Below are 17,890 nucleotides of genomic sequence, written 5' to 3' on the forward strand. Positions count from 1 at the left end.
TGAAGTGATGATAACCTGATTTCCACCTTGTGCAGCCAATGAAAGCAGGTTAGTCTTTGATCTCGAGGTACACTAAAACTTACTAGCCAAGTCAAGGCTAGTCTTCAAACTTGAAGGCAAAGGTCTTCAAACATATCAAAAGTAGCTTAATTACCTCTTTTAGTCATTTCCAAATGGGGGTTACGATTCAAAAACTTCTGACCCTGTCAGCATAGGAAATAGCTTCATAATCAGTGCCTAACAACAGCTTATTTAAGAAAAAACACACTACGATCTCCAAAAGAGATCTCTGTCACAAGCACAGCATCATAATACTTTGCTATTTCTTTTACGTTTCCTTTTATATCAGAAACACCAGAATTGTTCTTTAACAAAGTAGAAGGGCTTTTAAGGCAGTTCAACTGGCAGTAAAAGTACTGCAGATGGAAGGGGAACCCAGGCATACTACAATTATTTTGTATGCAGAGTGCCTGTTAAAATTATTTTTTGTTGTCATTGCTGTTTTTAACCTGGTTAAATTTCCTCCTTCCCCAGTCCCTAATGGTTTTGTTTCTCTGCATAGCAAAGAATTCTTAATCTTTCTCCAGTTGCATGTATTTCATTGGATTCAGGAAATACGCTGTAATGCCATGTTCTCTATACGTAGTTAAATAGAAGAGCTGACAGACCTCAAATGGAATGGTGACCTTCCTTTTCCTGTGCCCTGTTGTACTCATGTGAAAGTCTTGCAGAAAATACAATGAAATGGCACTTTGTATTTTAGTGAAACTTCAATATGTAAGACTTAACTAAAATAATTCTTGTAAATGTCAAAGGCCTGGGGGATTTGCAGAAGTTGTGTTATAGGATTAATGCTAGCTCAGAACTCTCTATTTTAACTTAGGAATCTTATGTGTGGTAAAGGTAACATAAATATATTTGGGGGGGGCGGGGAGGGAATGGTTCTGAAAGTATCCACTGTATCACTTTTGAATTTCTGCTCCTCTCTCATTTTCCAGTTGTCCATAAATATTAAGCCTAGGCATACAGATGGTGGTAAAAGATGTAATTCATATCTAGAAAAACATTCTATTTGATTTTAAATTAGTAATGTTGCCTGTTTACCAGCAGCATGGTGCCATTGGATCTGCCATTTCAGGCGCTACACAAAACCTAAGTCACCTTTTCTCATTTTGGCACGTTTTGAGGCTCTCTTTATTTATATTTACATGTTCTAGTTTTGCTGAGATGTAAGGAATTCTAATAAAGATCCTCACAGTCGAATCCAAGCCCATGTGAAAGTACAATATTAGTAGCAGATGATGTTATCATGAAGCTCAGCGTTAGATCAGTAGCTGTGAGAAACACAAAAAATGGTCTCCCGTGAGAAGGAACCCAGGGACAAAGAAAAGCTGACAAGCATCTTGGAAGGGCCTTCTGGCAATGCAGTGTGATTTTGATGGTAATGTTTGGGGGTTTTGTTGTTTTCTACCATCAAACTGCCAGCCCTAGAAGTGGGGTTTGTGTTGTCCTAAAAGAACTGGGAAAACACATCCCTGTTGTGTAGAAAATTAAACATCTCTGCTCCCTTGGGGCATAAAAATAGTACTAAGAGTGAAAAAAAATATAGCAAAATAAATCTCTGCAGCTTTTTGTTCTGTTGCTGTTCCATAATGCTGTTCTGAAAACCACATTGTACAGGACTGATGGGAATCTAGCAGTCCAGATAAGCTGCTGAAATCCCAGATCTATAGGAAATTCTAGCCTAAAATTTATAGCCTCAGTATGCATGTGTAGGGACTCTTGCCTCTTGTTTGCTTGAAGAAAATACATGCAGCGCTAGCAGCTCTGGCTCCTAATTATGCTGCTGTCAGACACTGAGCTGCCAAAGGCTGATTACGTCAAAGAGGAATTACAAAATATTTTTTGATTAATCAATGCAACATTAAGCATCATCAGTTAATTTTCGCCCCCACCCCCCTTTTTTTTTTTTTTTCAATTCGGCATGTAGACGAGCGGACACAATTTAAAACCACCTGCACTGTCACTTCCCCACTTTCACAGGGCTCATTAACCATAGCAGACATACTATGAAGACACAAAACCATCTATGAACAGGAGGAAAATTTCTAACCTTGTCATCTGAGCCATACTTCCAGGAACATTTGTGTAATGAAACATTCTAAGCTTCGGATCACACATTGCCTACTGGTGCAGTCACCCAGAAACATGGATAGTGCCTAAGTGTTTTTCTAGAGTGATGGGGACATAACCACCATGCGATTTCCATCAGCTTTCTGAAATCAAGATGTGGGTATTGCAAGAAGTTCTTCGCTCTGTGCCCACTGCAGAAGCCTTGTGCTTATTTTAATACTGTACATCCCAATCTCCTCCACTCACTGCTATTTAGACCCAAAATCCTGGTATATCTTCAGCTTCCCTGGCACCATAGCCCTGGTGCTAAAGGTCACGACAAAGGTTTTATGGTCATAATCCTAAATAGTACCGCTGCTGTTGCTTACCTCGGTGGATGACAGTGGTTCCCAGGTTCTTTGGCAGGAGTAGAATTCAGAGGAAAGTGTTCTCTTAAAATTTCTACCTGGTATCAAAGAAAGAAAGAAACCAAAAATTAAAAAAGGAAAAAGCGGTTAAGACACCTAAACACTAGAGTCACACTGCTTGGTGAGAATCCCAGCCACAGACTCACAGTGATTCTGCATTTACCTTCTTCAAACTGAGCTGTTGTCACTCACTCTCTGCTCAAGCCAAAGGCTTAAAAAAGCTGAAGTTTCTACTCCAGGCAGTGGCCAATATTCCATGGAGTTGGGTGCTAAAATATTCAATGGCTTCCGATTTGTAATCCATTCTGTATCATGCCGATGGTCCTCCTCTTAATGGTCTTTCTGAGAAAAAAAAAACAACTTCATTGCTGTGTTGCTATAATTATCTCAGACACAATGACTGAGAGAAACTAAATGTGATGCTTTTAATAACTGATTGCAAGACTTTATTAGCTATTGATCTTAAATCACATGTAGCAGATCTGGAGGAGATGAGCACATCTTGAAAAAATCTGAACATTAGAGAAAACTGATCTCTGTGAAATTGAGCAGAGGAAATAAATGATGGCAATTCATGGATAAGAAATAAAAATGGCCAAGGTATGGGTTGCACCACTTCTTATACATTTGCATCAGTGTTTGTTCAACACACCGTGTGAGAACTTTGCAGGTGGGAAACCAGTAAGGAGCTCTGTAACTCAGTAAAAGCGCTTGTAATTACTGTTCTGTGAAAAAGGGAAGCAAAGACTGGATCAGAGTTTGTGGGACTGACAATTTTTTGTATTGATTTTTAAGGAAATTGAATCAGCCGGGCAATTACATTATTTCAACCAACAGGAAAATACGTGGGGGGAAACCCATTTTCTCACATAATGGGAGCTGGGGATGCAGCTGGGAGGGGATAAAAACCCCACCAAACCAACCTATGGCTGCAGCTCGGCACGGCTTTACTGCATGTATATGAAACTTGTGTTTCCGGGGGTCGTTAGCTGCCGAGAGAGCCGACACCGGGCGACAGCGTAGAGCAGCCCCCTGGGCGGTGGCAAGGGGCCGTGGCAGAGCCCGGGGCGGGGGGGGGGGGGGGCGGCAGGCCGCGTCTCCGCGGGAGCAGCACCCCCCGGCCCGTCCCCCGCGCCCCGCGGCGTGGCGCCGGCGGGCTCTAGGACCGCGCGGGAGGCGCGGCGGGAGGCGGGCGGGTTGAAGGGCTCCCACCTGCCCGCGGGCGCCCGCAGTCCCCGGTGCGGCGGGAGGCGGGCGATGAAGGGCCCGCGGGCGCCCGCGATGTTCGGGGCGGGCAGGTACAGCATCCCGCCGCCCGTCACCAGGAACCTGGAAGATCTGGACTCGGTGCAGAGCGTCCTGCTGCACAGGTCAGTGGCGGGGAAGGGGAGGCGGCCCTGCAGCCCCTCGCTTTCCGCCCGCATCCCCCGGGAGCGGCGGCCGGGCCACTCCGCGCAGCAGGAGGTCGCCGCAGCCCCGCGAGGAGCCGCCGGCCCGGGAGCGCCCCGGGCGGGCCGGGGGGGGAGGGGGGCGGCAGCGGGGGCCCGTGGCGAGCTCCCGGCCCTGCGGAGAGGCTCCCCGCGGCAGCCTTTTGTTGTCGAGGCGGGAAGCGAGAAGGGCCGCGTCCCGACCGCCCCTCACCTTCCTCGGGCGCCGGGGGCGCGCCGTGCCCGCCGCCGCGGGGGTAGGGGCGGGCGGGCGGCGGGAGCTGGGCCCGCCCGGTGCCCGGGGAAGGGGCGGCTGCTCGCGGGGCACCGGCTCGCCCTCGGGCTTTCCCTCCTCCCTGAGGAGCGGCGGACCGGCAGGTGAGGGGAGCTCCCCTGAAGCGTTTCTGCAGGGCTGCGGGGCAGCCCGGGGGCTCCCTCTGGGTTTCTGAGGGAAGCGGGTTGACAGAGGGAAACTCTTGCATCAGTTCCATGTGCATTTTGCACCCTTCTTTAAGGGCAGGGGAAAAAATGCAATAAACCTGAACTCGCACACAAATGCGGGCCGGGCACTCCTTAAGCGGGTGTGTGGGATGCATGCTGCCTGAGAAGACGCTGGGGTTTGCCCCTGCCTTCGCCATCCCTAACGTGCAGTACTCCACTGTGTCCCCCCACTAAGAAATCTCAACATTAAGTTCTTGCCCCATAGGCCAAAGCAGGACTTTCAAAGTCAGCCTCAGTGCCATTTTCTGTGGCCAGCTGAGAGCCGCTTAAACTTTACAAAGGAAACACCAGCCCGTTTGGTGGCGGTGTCCAGGAGAAGCCCATCTCCAGTTGTCCTATAAAGTGCCTGCTTCCTAACGCATTTTCTCAGCTACATTGATTTATCTCCTACTGAAGGAAAAAGTACACTTTCTTTCAGTGCCGACTCCAAACAGCTTTTGCTATGGAAACTAACAACTATTAACTCAGCTTCTCTCCAGCTCAAAGCATCAAACTGAATAGTCGCTTAAAATCCATTCCTGTGAACGCTGAGGATGAAAACACTGAGTACAGCAAGGAGGGCACACCAGGATCAGCCCGTTCCTGCATTGCACGCCGAAACCACTTTTTAAGCAATAAATGTGCCCATAAGCTAACAGGGGACCTTCTGGTATCTGAAACCCTGTGCATGCATTTGTCAGTGACTTAACAGAAAATGCTCCATTTCAAAGTTGGGTTAAAAACATGCTGCCCCATGGTATTCCTTACATTCATATACTTTCAGTGTAAGAAGGTACTATTCATACTTGAAATGTTTTCATGTTGACTGACTGCAAATAATGGTTTTCTTTCATGCTTGATATGCCTGCTATGCATAGCAGGTGATCCTAAAAAAGCCTGTAGATTTAAAGCAAAGCAAAAACAGTAGGAAAAAATCTTATTTGTAATTACAGCTGCTTTTCATGCTAGAGGGAACTCCTGGCTCTGTAAGACTGTTTAGCAAAAGAATGAGATGGGTTGAACTAGTCTTCCCGAATTCTTCTTGGCAGTCTTCTGTGGGGTTTATGTTGTTCTTCTAAAATACTTGTGTTCTAATTGTATAGAGGGAAGTTGATACACAAAGCTTAAAAGTCGGAAAGAATGGTCTATTTATTGAGCACTGGGGTGTTTTCTCACAAATTTTCTGTTCCTTTGGTCACAAAGGTGGCCTTCATCTTTCATTTAGTCTGTTCATATGTAAATATTCCAATTAAAATGACAGTCCAGTATCACTATTCAATTCATGCTACTTTGCTGTGGATGGTCTTTATGCAGTAATGTCAGAAAAGCTGTGAAGGGAAGATTTTGTAATTATGATCTGATTGGTGTAGTTCTATGTAAACCTTGTAATCACAAAATCCTATTTATTAAGGAATGCCTGTGAAGTGTGCCTTTTGTCTCTTAAGAAAGTCCAGCAGGATAGGGGAAAGCTGTATTGTCATTAATTTTTTTAAAAAAAGAACTCGTTTCTGTCTCATTTTTGCTGATGCTGAACACTGAAGGAATAAAATAACAATAGGAATCAATAGGTGAAAAGTCTGTAATGTCACTCTTTACCAGTCCAGGTTTTCTGTTAGTTTTTCTTCAGATGTTTGAGTAAAGCAGGTGTTATCAGCAAGAAACAGAACTGTTACACAACGATGAAAATATTTCCCTTGTCTTATTCCTAAAATCTTAGTTGTATCTACTTGTAATGTATCACATTATATCTGTTATATATTGTGTTAAGTCTATCCAGTTGTTGATAGAACCTTCCTAGAAATCTTGCCTGATTTGAGAACAAGCAAGAAGGAAAAAATGAAACTATGAGAGGTCACTTAGCCCTTCTTATTTTTTTATGAATAATGAAGAGCTGTAATTTGAAGTATGGAAGGGGAGTGGGAAAGCAAAGGCACGCTTAAAATGCTGTTGATACGCCTAGTGAGTGTAAGACAGATTCAGCAATGGTCCAGGTATATGCAGTGAGATTTGTCTCAGTGTTACTGTGGCCTGTTTAAACTGCCTGCACTGTACAAAAGAGCCACAAAAGTGGTAGATCCAATCATTAAAAGAATTCTCCCAGTCTGGAGCACTGTTCAGGTAAGTACAGAGACAGCACTATGGTCTGCTTTTCCTCACCCACCACCTGCATTTAGCAGGGGGAGTGACCCTGAAGAAGAAGGGGAGATTGCTAAAAAATCAGGGATCTGATCTAATTCTGGGCGAGTGCATTGACACCTCACAAGCATAATGGGTACTCCTGAGTATCAGGCGGCATTCAGTCGTACCAGAGGGACCGTTAGTTTGCCCCAGTATGCCAGAGGTGTAACACTGTCACAGTTTTCAGCCCTGTGTTGAGAAGAGCTCAACTACATCCGCAATTCAGGCCCAACAAGCCCTCTGAATGTGAATCCGTGAAATCAATCTGGCATATCATCAGTGAATTGTGGGTCCTGGTAAGATTGCTAAGATTGGGCCTGACTATACGAAACCAAACGCGTCAAGTTAGAGTAGTCATAAACACTAATCCTAAATTTCCCTGTGCTCCTCCATCTAGCTGCCAGGAAAGACTCTAACTCCAGCCTCATTACTTCTGCATCGGGTTAAAAAAATCAGCTGTCAGTACGTAATAATGAAAAAATGTTAGTAGTTTAAATTGGACGGTGGTTGGAGTTGGGGTTCACAAGTATCCATGCAACAGTTCCCAAAAATAGTTACACCCTAGTTATTTTTCTCCTTTATTAGAATGGACCAGAGTATCTCTTTGTGTGTCCTATACACTGTCCTCTTTTAACTCCAATCTAGTCCTGAATATAAATGTGGCTCAAGGTAGACTTACTTTTAAAGCATAATAGCTTTTGAAGCAGGTTAATCCAAAAAAGTAACAAGGAACTCTTGTTCTGAAATTAATTTCTGCACATGGATTTAGTTCCTTGCACTAATCAGAACAATCTTAAGGCAAAGAGGAGTGCTTTTTAACTACCCACTTTTTAAATGCTTATTCACCAGTTGTCCAGTAAGGGTAAGCTGTGATATTGATGCCAATGATGCCCTGTGGCAAATTTTTACCATCTGCTTGTTAGTAACAGCAACCTAACACGGAAGGCTTATGGGTTCCTCAGTGAGAAGCATCAGCTCAACTACTGGGAGTAAGTGTAAAGGATCTGCCAGAAGACAAATTATTTCGAGACTTTCCCTAATATTTATGCACAAGAAATGAGAGGCTTTCCTCTCGAGAGGGATTGTGTGGGAAAATCTGTGTCTTCACTAAAATGAAATCCTGCTGTGTGAGATATATTATGTCTTGAGATCTTTAATTGTTCCCACAGCAGCAAAAATTTCACATTCAATTCAGAAAAATACTTAGGTGACTCACAACTACCTAAGTGGACCAAAATCTTCCATCATCCTTTCTTTCATGATAGGGTTATCCCTATAAAACAGCAGTAGTGTAGGACTGCTGCCTCCTTTTTAGAGTGCCTGTATTTCTCACTTATTGAGCAAACAACTGGAAACAATTAACCAACTCTTGAACTCAGTGAAATTTAACATAACTAACACAGGACCATCTGGCATAGACTATCGCTTCTCAACAGAAACACTTCAGTGTGCTGTTCAGCGTATTATAAGTGCTTGCAAATACAAGCAGAATTAGGGAAGGCGGGACACTGTATCTCACCTACCTCTATTAAAATTCTAATTTTAATATTTCTCTTAGATATGCAGGAATATTCTTGCAGTATTCCTCTTAGAAAATCATAAAATCATTAGACTCTTTGGGAAATTGTGTTTATAAAGTGTCTTTTTTTTCAAAAGTACTTTTTTGTTTTCAAAAAGTAAATTGTTTGGGAAGTGGGGTACTTTCAGAATATTTTTTCCACTTATTCTTCTGGAAGCAATATAAAGAATGAAAGTTGGTGCATATCTGGCATTCTGACAATTGGAAACAACCAAAGACCTGATTTATTTTTTTCTCTTTTAAAGAATTGTCTGCCATGCATGCATGGGTTTTGTACTTTGTGTGAAGTGGTTATTGCTGGCTCAGATAGGAAAAAAACCTTAAATTATCTACCATATCCTGAGCTAAACTGAATGAAACCATGTTAGGATTTTTTTTTCTTTAGGTAGGGAATGTTTCTGTCTCCTTTGGATAGCTTTGTAGTCTTAAAATCCACGTAACAGTGATTTATCTGTAAAATCAGGTCTTGTACAGGCACTTCAGAATGGCCACAAAATTTAATATAGGTATCTTTAACTACTTCAGTTGAAGCCTTAATGACATGGATACGAGTCCAGAACATTTCTGTTTGTTAATTCACTTGAAATCACACTTATTAGTGAATGCTTCCTTAAAACGGTTTCAAGCACAGGAATTTCATACCAGAATTCTGTGACTTCTACATAGCGCTCCAGCACTATAAAACCTCACTGCTGAAGCAGTGCAAATATCCCACTGAGCAGAGATTAAATCCAACACATTAAAAATGTTCCAACAATTATTCTTCATCCCTTTCGTTATTCACCATGTGTGTCCTGATGGGTTTACTGACATAGCTACGCAGCAAGTTGTCTGCAGGGTTGCCATGGGTCTTGTTTTTCATGGATGTGAATAATTTAAGTCCTGAAAACCAAGTAGGGTTCCCCCCCTCCTCTTGACTGTGCATGATTTTGCATTCGTAGACTGTATTGACTGATTTAAGGTGCTAAATCATCTAGCTTGTTCGCCTGTCTCACATCCTTGCCTCTCCTTCCTAACCTAACTGCTTTCCTGACTAACCTACAGAGAAGTTACCTTAGTTTCTTATGACAGAGCATAACATAAAGCATAGAAGTATTCCACCGCTAACCATTTGACTTCATGAAAATTACGATTTACCTCATGTTTCTTTCTCCAAGTCAGTTTTTTATTATAAGCAATGCTTTGAGGCTTGCCCTGGGACTATGAGTTTCATTAGTAGTCTCTTTTATGGGACTGTTGCTGGGACCTTGATATCAGTCAACTAAATAGTCTGTTCTCCATTATGTGTTCCATATTGACCCACTGAAAGACTTTCAAGGGACTAGTGAGACTCAGCTGCGCGTTCTGAGGAAGCAAACAGGGAGGCTGGGCACTTTCAAATGTTTGTTTATGATTATTCTTGCCAGCCGGAGGAGCGGCCGGCCAGCTGGCCTCTCTACCAGCACACTCAAACGGCAATTTACCTCCTCCCGAGGCGGGCAACAGTGCGGGGCCGTTATTACCGCTTACCGATGCCCGGGGCTCTCTCCCGGCCGGCGGGACCCTCCGCGGGCCTCCGAGGCGGTGCCGCCGCCGTTCCCGCTCCCGCGGCGGGCGGGACGTGCCCTCGCGCTTCTTCCCGTCTCCATGGCGCCGGCCCGGGGCCGCCAATGGGGAGGGCAGGGCGCGGGTCACGTGCCCGGCCGGCGCGGAGGGGCGCGGGTGTCATGGCGTCCGGGGGGGACGGCGGGAGCGGGCGCGGAGCCGCTGAGGGGATGGAGCCGCCGCGGGAAGAAGACGCTGAGCGTGCGGGCAGCGGCAGCGAGAGCGGCTCGTGTGCTACCTCGCTGTCCGGGAGCTCCGAGTAAGGGCGGGGCGGGGGAGGCCAGGGCAGGGCGAGCGGCGGGGCGCGGGCCCGGGCCCCCTCAGCGTGCCGCCCCGCCCCGCCAAAGCGCAGCCCGCTGAGGAGGCGGCCGGTGGGCCGCGGCCCGGTGGGAGCTTCCGTCCGTGCCTGTTTGAGCCGCAGGGCCGGTTTTAGTGGCTTTGTGCTTTCCGAGGCGGCGTTTGTGTGGCAGAACCCCGCAGGTAACGTGGCGGGCGGCAGCAGGCGCTCAGCTGGCCGGCAGTCCCTGGGCTGGCCCTGGATCCCGGCCGGGCGCTGCGTGAGAGCGGGAAACTGGGGCTTGGCTCGTGTATTATAAATGCCTTAGCACTGGAGACGCCGTCAGCCTGTTTTAGCGGCCTGTCTTTTGGGAAATGGTAGGTGAGAAGACAACTCTGGAACAGCAGTACATATTTTAAAGTCACATACGCAACCGATGGGGTTTTCTTACTATTTTTTCATGTAATTCGTATAAAATTTACTCTCTTCTCTGTACCCTGCATTAAAACAATTCTGTCTGACAGTTCAAACGCATATTTCAAGGTCTAATCGATGGATTTTATTTGGCATGTTATTTTCATAAGTAATGCAGCGAAGAAGGAAAAGGTTTAAGTGGGAGAGGTTTCAAACATGTTTAAGTACACTTTGTCTTGGAGTTGTCCCGTGCCTCTGGCTCAGTGAGAAATGAAGCGGTTTGGATGTACACCTGCCTTATTTTGTTCCTGTGTTTATAAGGCAGAACTTAACTTTAACACATCTCACTTGAACCCATGCTTTTTTTTTTTTTTTTTTCCCTTCCCTCCTCCTTTTATGTGTTTTGGATTTTTTCTTTTCCAATTCTTGCATCTAAAATGCGAATCTACTGGTGTTCTTTGTGCGTGTTCAGGGGATATAGCCGTGCTCCACAGTTTTCAACACAGAACACGATGTATAATACTGTTGGATAAATTGAAACACATCTTTTCTATCACTGCATCAACAGGACTGCGAAGCTTTAATTTTAGGTCCAAATAGTGTCTTCTATTGGGCCTGTACCACTCCAGCCTTCTGAGTACAGAAACAAGAGGTTAAGATGTGGCTTGTAATGAAGATGGAGAGAGAAACAGTACAGTTTTGCAAAGTAAAAGGTACAAAGATAGGACTGTTAGCTATCGTAAGATAATGGCATTTGTTCATCTATAGGTGATCTGTGTATGGTTTTATAGTAGGACATATTTGAGTAAAAGAAAGAAAGAAAACCCTTGGGAATGGGTTTCTGAATTAAAAGTTACTGACTTCCAGATTAAACTTCCGTCAGTTGAAACTGTACTACTTAATACTACAGCTAATGTGGACAAACCAAGGTACACCAAGGAGCATTGGTGTAAGGGTAGAAATAGGGCTGATGCAAGTTGTTTCTTATCAGAGCCCTATGATTTTTTGCATGGCCTATTTTCAGACAGCTGTGAAGTGAATGCTTACATATGCCATTGTGAAAGTAGTGTGTTGGTTTGGTTTTGGTTTTTTTTAATTTTGTCTAATTTAACACTTGCTGCCACTTTCACTAGTTGTGATGGATCAGGACCCTTCTAGGCAGCCATAGCTGTTAAGAGGATGGCAGCTTTGCATGTACCAAACTGATGCCTCAGTCTGAAGCCATACTTTGTTGCATAGGCAAAGGTTGGGAAGACTAAAGATGATTAACTTTGCTTCTGCAAAGTATCATATGGGTGGAATTGAATCATATAGTGCAGTACAATAGTTAACCTTTGGTTCGTTGTTTTCTTTTAATTGCTTTAAAACAAGGCTCATAGATGTTAACTGTTTATTGTTTCTGAGTTTCCTTGGGTGAGAACAGTCCTGTCTTGCTTCAGAATCAGAACTAGGATCCTTCGTTTCTGGTATATGTTTCTTACATACACGGGCAATTTCAATTGGCATGTTTTTTCAGACATTTATCCTAAAGAAGAAATATTTGTGGGGATCAGCGAAACTGCTCTTAGAGGAATGTGGGTCTTCCAGATTTTTAGATCCCTTGACTGAAGCTTCCAGACCTATGTAGAAGCTCAGGTTATTGTGCAAGTGCTTGTTTTGGCACAAAGGAAGAGAGGTGGGAAGGAAAGGTGTTGAGAATATTGTATTTTATTTTTTAGCTTAGTATAAATTAGTTGTGAAACCACAGCATTAAGGAAAAAACCTGTCATCCTAGCTGTAGATTTCTTGTTTCAACCTGTACTTTTTTAGATGTCTGTATGGATCTGTATTCAGAAAGTCATAGTTCCTTTGCAGTACCTCATTAAAATGCCTTCAAGGAGAGAAATTCATGCCGTTGTGACATTTTTTTCAGTCTTCCATCTTCATCAGCTTATTCACATAGAGTGACTTTGCCATATGTGCTGCTGCTCCTTGAAGAGCCTTTTCTCTGGAGTGCTTCTGTTTGAGTAAACACCATGCTAACATACCCCCCCACACCCCTACCTTTTTTTTTTTCCTTGATCCATATAGTAGTTTCTAATAAAAATAGACAATGAAGCTGGAGAACGTGTGTGTATGAACTGACATCCAACTTGAAACTTCAACTTCTACCCCAAAGAAGAGCGAGCTTTTCCAAAAACAATAATCCCTTTTAAAGAGGAAAAAAAAGAGGGAACAAAGAAGGCTGTTGTACATCACAGGAGTTTCTGCTAACCCAAATGTTATTTCTTTTTAAGTTTCTAATACTTCCTTTATCAATTTTGGGTTTTCCCAATTTTGCTTACATGTACCAGAATGCAAGAGTACTCCTTAAAAAAACAAACCAAGGAAAAACTTTGTCATGTTATTTCTTACTTAACCACCTTTGAGACATGTTCAATCATACCATTATCTGGTCCTAACAGACTTTAGGTGGCGTTATCATTTTGATACTTTATAAGAAGGTACTAAATATCTTGAGTAAGGTTTTGTAGAAGATGCAAACTCTTGACTTACCCATAGCCATTAGGAGCCGCCAAATTATCACAAGTGGTGTGTCATCTTTTAAAACTATCAGCTTGGGCAAACTAATAAATGCAAAGGAAGTGCAGGATGTTTCTTCCTGTCTGCCACATCCATAAACTTCTCTAAGTCACTGGGGTTCCTGGAAGAGAGCAATGCCGGTGTTCTCTGTATTCTTAGTCCAGCCAGATCCTCTCTTTGAGCCCTTAAAGGTGCTGTGGTGCAGTGTCTGTGTATAATGTTCTCTGTTCAGCTGGACTTTGAAGCTGCATCACTTACCTGTATATTCAAATCAATGCTCTATTTGAATTCTAGAATACTATTTATAAATGACATTTGCATTCTCTATTCAGTAAAATAGCTAATTCTAGTATAAAATGTATGAATGTATGTTAACTTTAAACAATCAATGATATTAATTAGCACGTAAGTCTCCATTCTGTATTTTTCCTTATTTGATTTTTATCAGTGTGGTCTCAGATTGCAAGAAAGGGAGACCTGTTTGTCATCTAGTCAGGAAGAATGAACTGGTCCCGTCTGTGAAAATCTTCCATACAGAACATCCCATATGTTCCTTACATTGCCTGCTAATGCTGATTTTGTGTGTTTGTCTGTGTGAGATCAAAAACTTTTCATATTGTTTAGGTTAGATACTTTGGTAAGTTAAACCACTTAAGTACGCATCCTTTGACCATTACTGATCCTCATCCTTCTGCAGTTGGACTGTTTGGCCTGTTGCTTCTCTGCTATCATTTTTCATTTGGTTTTTTTTCTCCTCCAAAAGAGTTTTGTTTCCTTCAGCCTCTCCCTTTAAAACATGTTTATAAACTACTTACTATTTGTCTCTGTGCTCTGGGCTTGTTTCAGTTATTACATCTTTCTTAAATTGCACTATCCAAAACTGGACATGGTTGACACATTGCCATTGCCAAATTAGGACAAAAAAAATTTTGCGCTGTGCAGATGGCACTCCTGTTAATACATCCTGTAGTTGCCTTGCCTTTTCTTTGCAGCAGCTTGTTGCTAGTGACTTAAAGTGATCCACTCCAGCTGCTAGAACTTCTTCTGTAGCAGTGCTGTCTCTTTACTTTTTTGTTGGGTATTTTTGAATGTGATCTTGAGTATGCTATTTTGAACTTGTCTTGTGAAAAGTGTTAACCTAGACTTCATCTTGAGGTTGTTTTGTTTTGTTGTTTTGGGGGTGGTTTTATATATATAGAGAGAGAGGTGATTTTAAAATGTTAATCTTGTCTTTCCAAAGGGCTTGCAGTACAGACTGTCTTGTAAATGCATAAGAGAAAAAATAATTGGAGAGAACAAATAGGATGGCATCTTTTCTCTTAAGAGAAAGCCCCATTGTGCCCATGAATGTAATTACTAATTAAAACACATATGTGAAAGAAATTATTTGGGGTTGGGGTTTTTTGTTTGTTTTCAGAAAAGGGAGTATTGCTTTTTGCAGTGGCTGTTTTCCTGTAAGGCATTTGAATAAACTATTTTAACATCTGGGAGAGATGTCTTTCCTTGCCGTATCCATAATTTGTCTGAGAAGAGCTCTTACCCTCATGGCAAACTTAAAACAGTTGAGCTTTCAGTGTTCAGGAGGTGACATTATTATTTTTTTTCTTTCTCTTTTTCTTTTTTCCTTGTCCTCTCTCTATCCCCTCCCTATATAGCTGAAGTAATCAGATGTCACTTGCATAGCAGTCTTCCTTATCAGGGTTGTCACTGATAATTCTTCTTTCTTTCCCAGTGACCTTGAGCCTGAATGGCTGGATGGTGTGCAGAAAAATGGGGAATTATTTTATTTAGAATTGAGCGAAAGTGAAGAAGAAGTTCTGCTTCGGAACACCTGTCCAGAAATGCCAGCCGTGAATCATGTCAGGTTTCGTGAAAATGAAGCTGAAGTTATTCAAGAAGGATCACGAAAAGAAAGAAAGTATGAACTGAAGAACCTGACCAAAATATTAAAAAAGAAGAGTCTTTTACCAAAGTGTTCTGGTAAGAAAGGCAGTGGAAGTTGTAATGTGCACTCCACTGGGCCTACTTCCATACTGAAACACCAGTCTGCTCAGAAAATTTGTGTCACTGTTCAGCAAAAATACAAAGATGTATATGTTTATGTAAATCCCAGAAAACTGTACAGTGCTGGAGAAGATGAGCAGCACAAGCTGCTGGAGGCCTTAGTAGGGATTGTCCATCAGTCTTCATGGAGCAGCAGAAGAGCAGAAAAACAAGGCAGGAAGGAAAAAGTCATCAGAGGAACTGGTGAAGAGAAGCTTGTAGTACATAGCTTGGTGCCAGGTAGTTCAGCAATGAAAACAGGTCAAATCCTGATTGGTAAGTAGTTGAACAAATAGTTAACTTCTGCCCTTCTCCTTTGAAATGAAGATATATTTTTTTTGGTTTGGAGTTTTTTGGGGTTTTGGCTTTTGGTTCTTTGGGGGTTTTTTTGAGGCAGCTGACTTTAACATTCCAAGGCATAAGCAATTACTTACAAATGTTTTGTCAGTTCTTGAGGGATTATTTTAAATAAACATTATTGCATCTGATATTTTGTTATCTCTTCAATTTTACTTTATTAGTGGTTTTAAGAATGTGTAACATAAACTAGAAGGTGTTAATATAGTAAGGAGATGACTGTCCTTCAAGGGTACAGGGAGTGAGCAGCTTGAACTTCAAACAACATATACACTGCCACCACCACCTTTAATTTAGTGCATAATTTTCTCAGTAGATAAGTGGGACTGGAGAAAAACTACAGTCTGCCAAACTTTGTATTTTGCTTTAATTCTTTTCCACACCATCCCCTTTAGATAAAAAGCTTTACTGTATATCCTTTAAATGGATTTTGTACCATAAAAATGAGGGAAAAAAATACGGAGTGAGATACATTCATATGTTACAAATGTTCTGCACAGTTTTGTTTGGATATTCTTCTGTTTAGCAAGTATAACAGCTGCTTCTTCAGGGATCATGATCAGAAGGCCTCTGAATACATAGTGGGGCTGTAGTCTGAGGAGGCAGTGAGCCAGTATAGCAGCTCTCCTTTATGTTGGTTTGGCTGTTGTCAGATACTTCCATGAGCTGATGCAACTAAATAACCTGGCAGGAAACTAACCCAGAAGAAATATTGTCTGTCTAGTTTTTGCTGGTATAGGAAGTTAAGCTGGGGTCACAGAAGGCCTGACAAGCACCCGAGCGTGAATAATGGAGAGGGATGAACCTTTAAAGGTAGCTGGTAGTGAAGGAGCGGAAATACTTCCACTTCCAGCATCAAGAGGCCATTAAAAGGACTTGGCACTCACAAGACCCCAACCTCACAGACAGTAAATGTGAGAGAGCTAGACTACATCTGTAAAGGGTGGAAGGTTGGTTGTTTAATTACCCTTGAAGTTGGTCCCTCATAGAGAGAGAGCAAAGATGTGACGTTGGTTAGAAGATCATGAAAGTCTTGATACTATAGTAGCACGAATCCCACAAAGTCAGCATGACTGCTTTTAAAATTCCAGTGTTGTGTGTGTAAAAACGGCAAATCGTGCTTTGACTAGCTGTTTCTTCTAGCACGTGTTTTTGGTAGGGATGCTAAAGAATACTCCAGAGGGAAAATTGGATAACTTTCAGATTTTGCCAGAAAGAACTGATTAGTCAAGAAGTGGGGGATGCATGAGGAGGAGGAGGAGGGAGGGAGTTTCAGCTTGATCTGCTTAATGGTAGTTAATCTAATTAACGTAAGAGTGGGTACTTATAATGTGCAAGTTACTTTTGGGACACAAATTTGTATGTAACTGCATGTTTGAAAGAGCAGGTGTGAAGTCAGAACATGTAGGCAAACAGCAGATCCAGGAGATAAAGCTAATCTTCTAAATGGAGATGGTACTTCATCTGCAGGATTTAATGCTTCCTGGAGCTAGTGAGGACAAAAACTGTGGGGGTTTTTGTTTTGTTTTAAATAGAAGAAAATTTAAATTAATCTAAAGAGTCTAGCAGTTTAATATGTCCTAGCCTGTCATCAACCAATATTGCCTTGTTTTTGCGCATTGGAAGCAAATACTTTCAAGCATACTGTAGTTATTCAGCTCTTAACTGGGAAAATGAGCTGTATTCTGTGCCAACAGTATAAAATATATAATTTTCATATAAAAATACTCTCAAATTATATATCTATAGTGAACACTGTGTACTCTGGAATTTTTATGTGGTGTCTAGAAATAGGAATGCTTTGCATAAATTAGATGCTCAGGTTTCAGTGCTGTCTGCATAAAGAATATGCATTAAAAAAATTTTGTTCCGGTCAAAAAACCATCTGGTTTACTGCATCTTCATGGCACATCAGAGGATGGGATAACTATGGTAAACACCCAAAGCCTGATTTAGAAGCAACTTGTAGTTCAATGGATAGCCTCCTCAGATCCTCCCAGGATCTGAAGTTGGACGGAAAGTTCAAGAAAAATACAGTAGAACTTTGCTTTTTTGGTTGGTTTTTTTTTTGTTATTGTTGTTAAAAGGCAGTTTTAGGAATCCTGTTAGGAATTGCAGAAACAGTCAAGAATGTTTCTGTGGTCAGTCTAAAACTGAACAATTTCCACAAAAGATAGCAGCTTCTTGAACAAATGACAAATACCCGATCAGTATAGCATGGTGCCTGCTAGCTGGTTTGGTTATAACTTTGTTCATATTCATTGACCTGCATATGCATAGATATTAACCTGTTTATGTTTTGCTTTTTAATATTCTAATAGCCTTCAATGGTGCAGGCCATTTTTTTGTAGTAGTCTTTTGTGAAGCAGATACTAAGTATATTTACCTTTAAAAAGAAACATTTCATAAATGATACACTGTGGTCTTTGTGGTGACTGGTTTGCAACAC

The 17,890-nt window shown here is 42.4% G+C and overlaps 1 protein-coding gene across 3 annotated transcripts in view; it reads left to right on the forward strand.

Moving 5' to 3' along the window:
* The first annotated feature begins 3,737 nt into the window (after positions 1 to 3,737).
* The window catches only part of INTU (inturned planar cell polarity protein), a 55,636-nt gene continuing 41,483 nt past the window's right edge, over positions 3,738 to 17,890 (forward strand). For 2 of the 3 annotated variants that reach the window (XM_055797052.1, XM_055797049.1), the window contains exons 1-2: positions 9,899 to 10,047; positions 14,774 to 15,360. In XM_055797052.1, coding sequence (XP_055653027.1) covers positions 9,911 to 10,047; positions 14,774 to 15,360 — 724 coding nt within the window. In that variant the 5' untranslated portion in view covers positions 9,899 to 9,910. Of the gene's footprint in view, positions 3,911 to 9,898; positions 10,048 to 14,773; positions 15,361 to 17,890 lie in introns of those variants that run through there. The other variant, XM_055797050.1, reaches the window with a different exon arrangement.

Source organism: Falco peregrinus, chromosome 2 (genome assembly GCF_023634155.1).
Source record: "Falco peregrinus isolate bFalPer1 chromosome 2, bFalPer1.pri, whole genome shotgun sequence".
Taxonomy (NCBI): domain Eukaryota; kingdom Metazoa; phylum Chordata; class Aves; order Falconiformes; family Falconidae; genus Falco; species Falco peregrinus.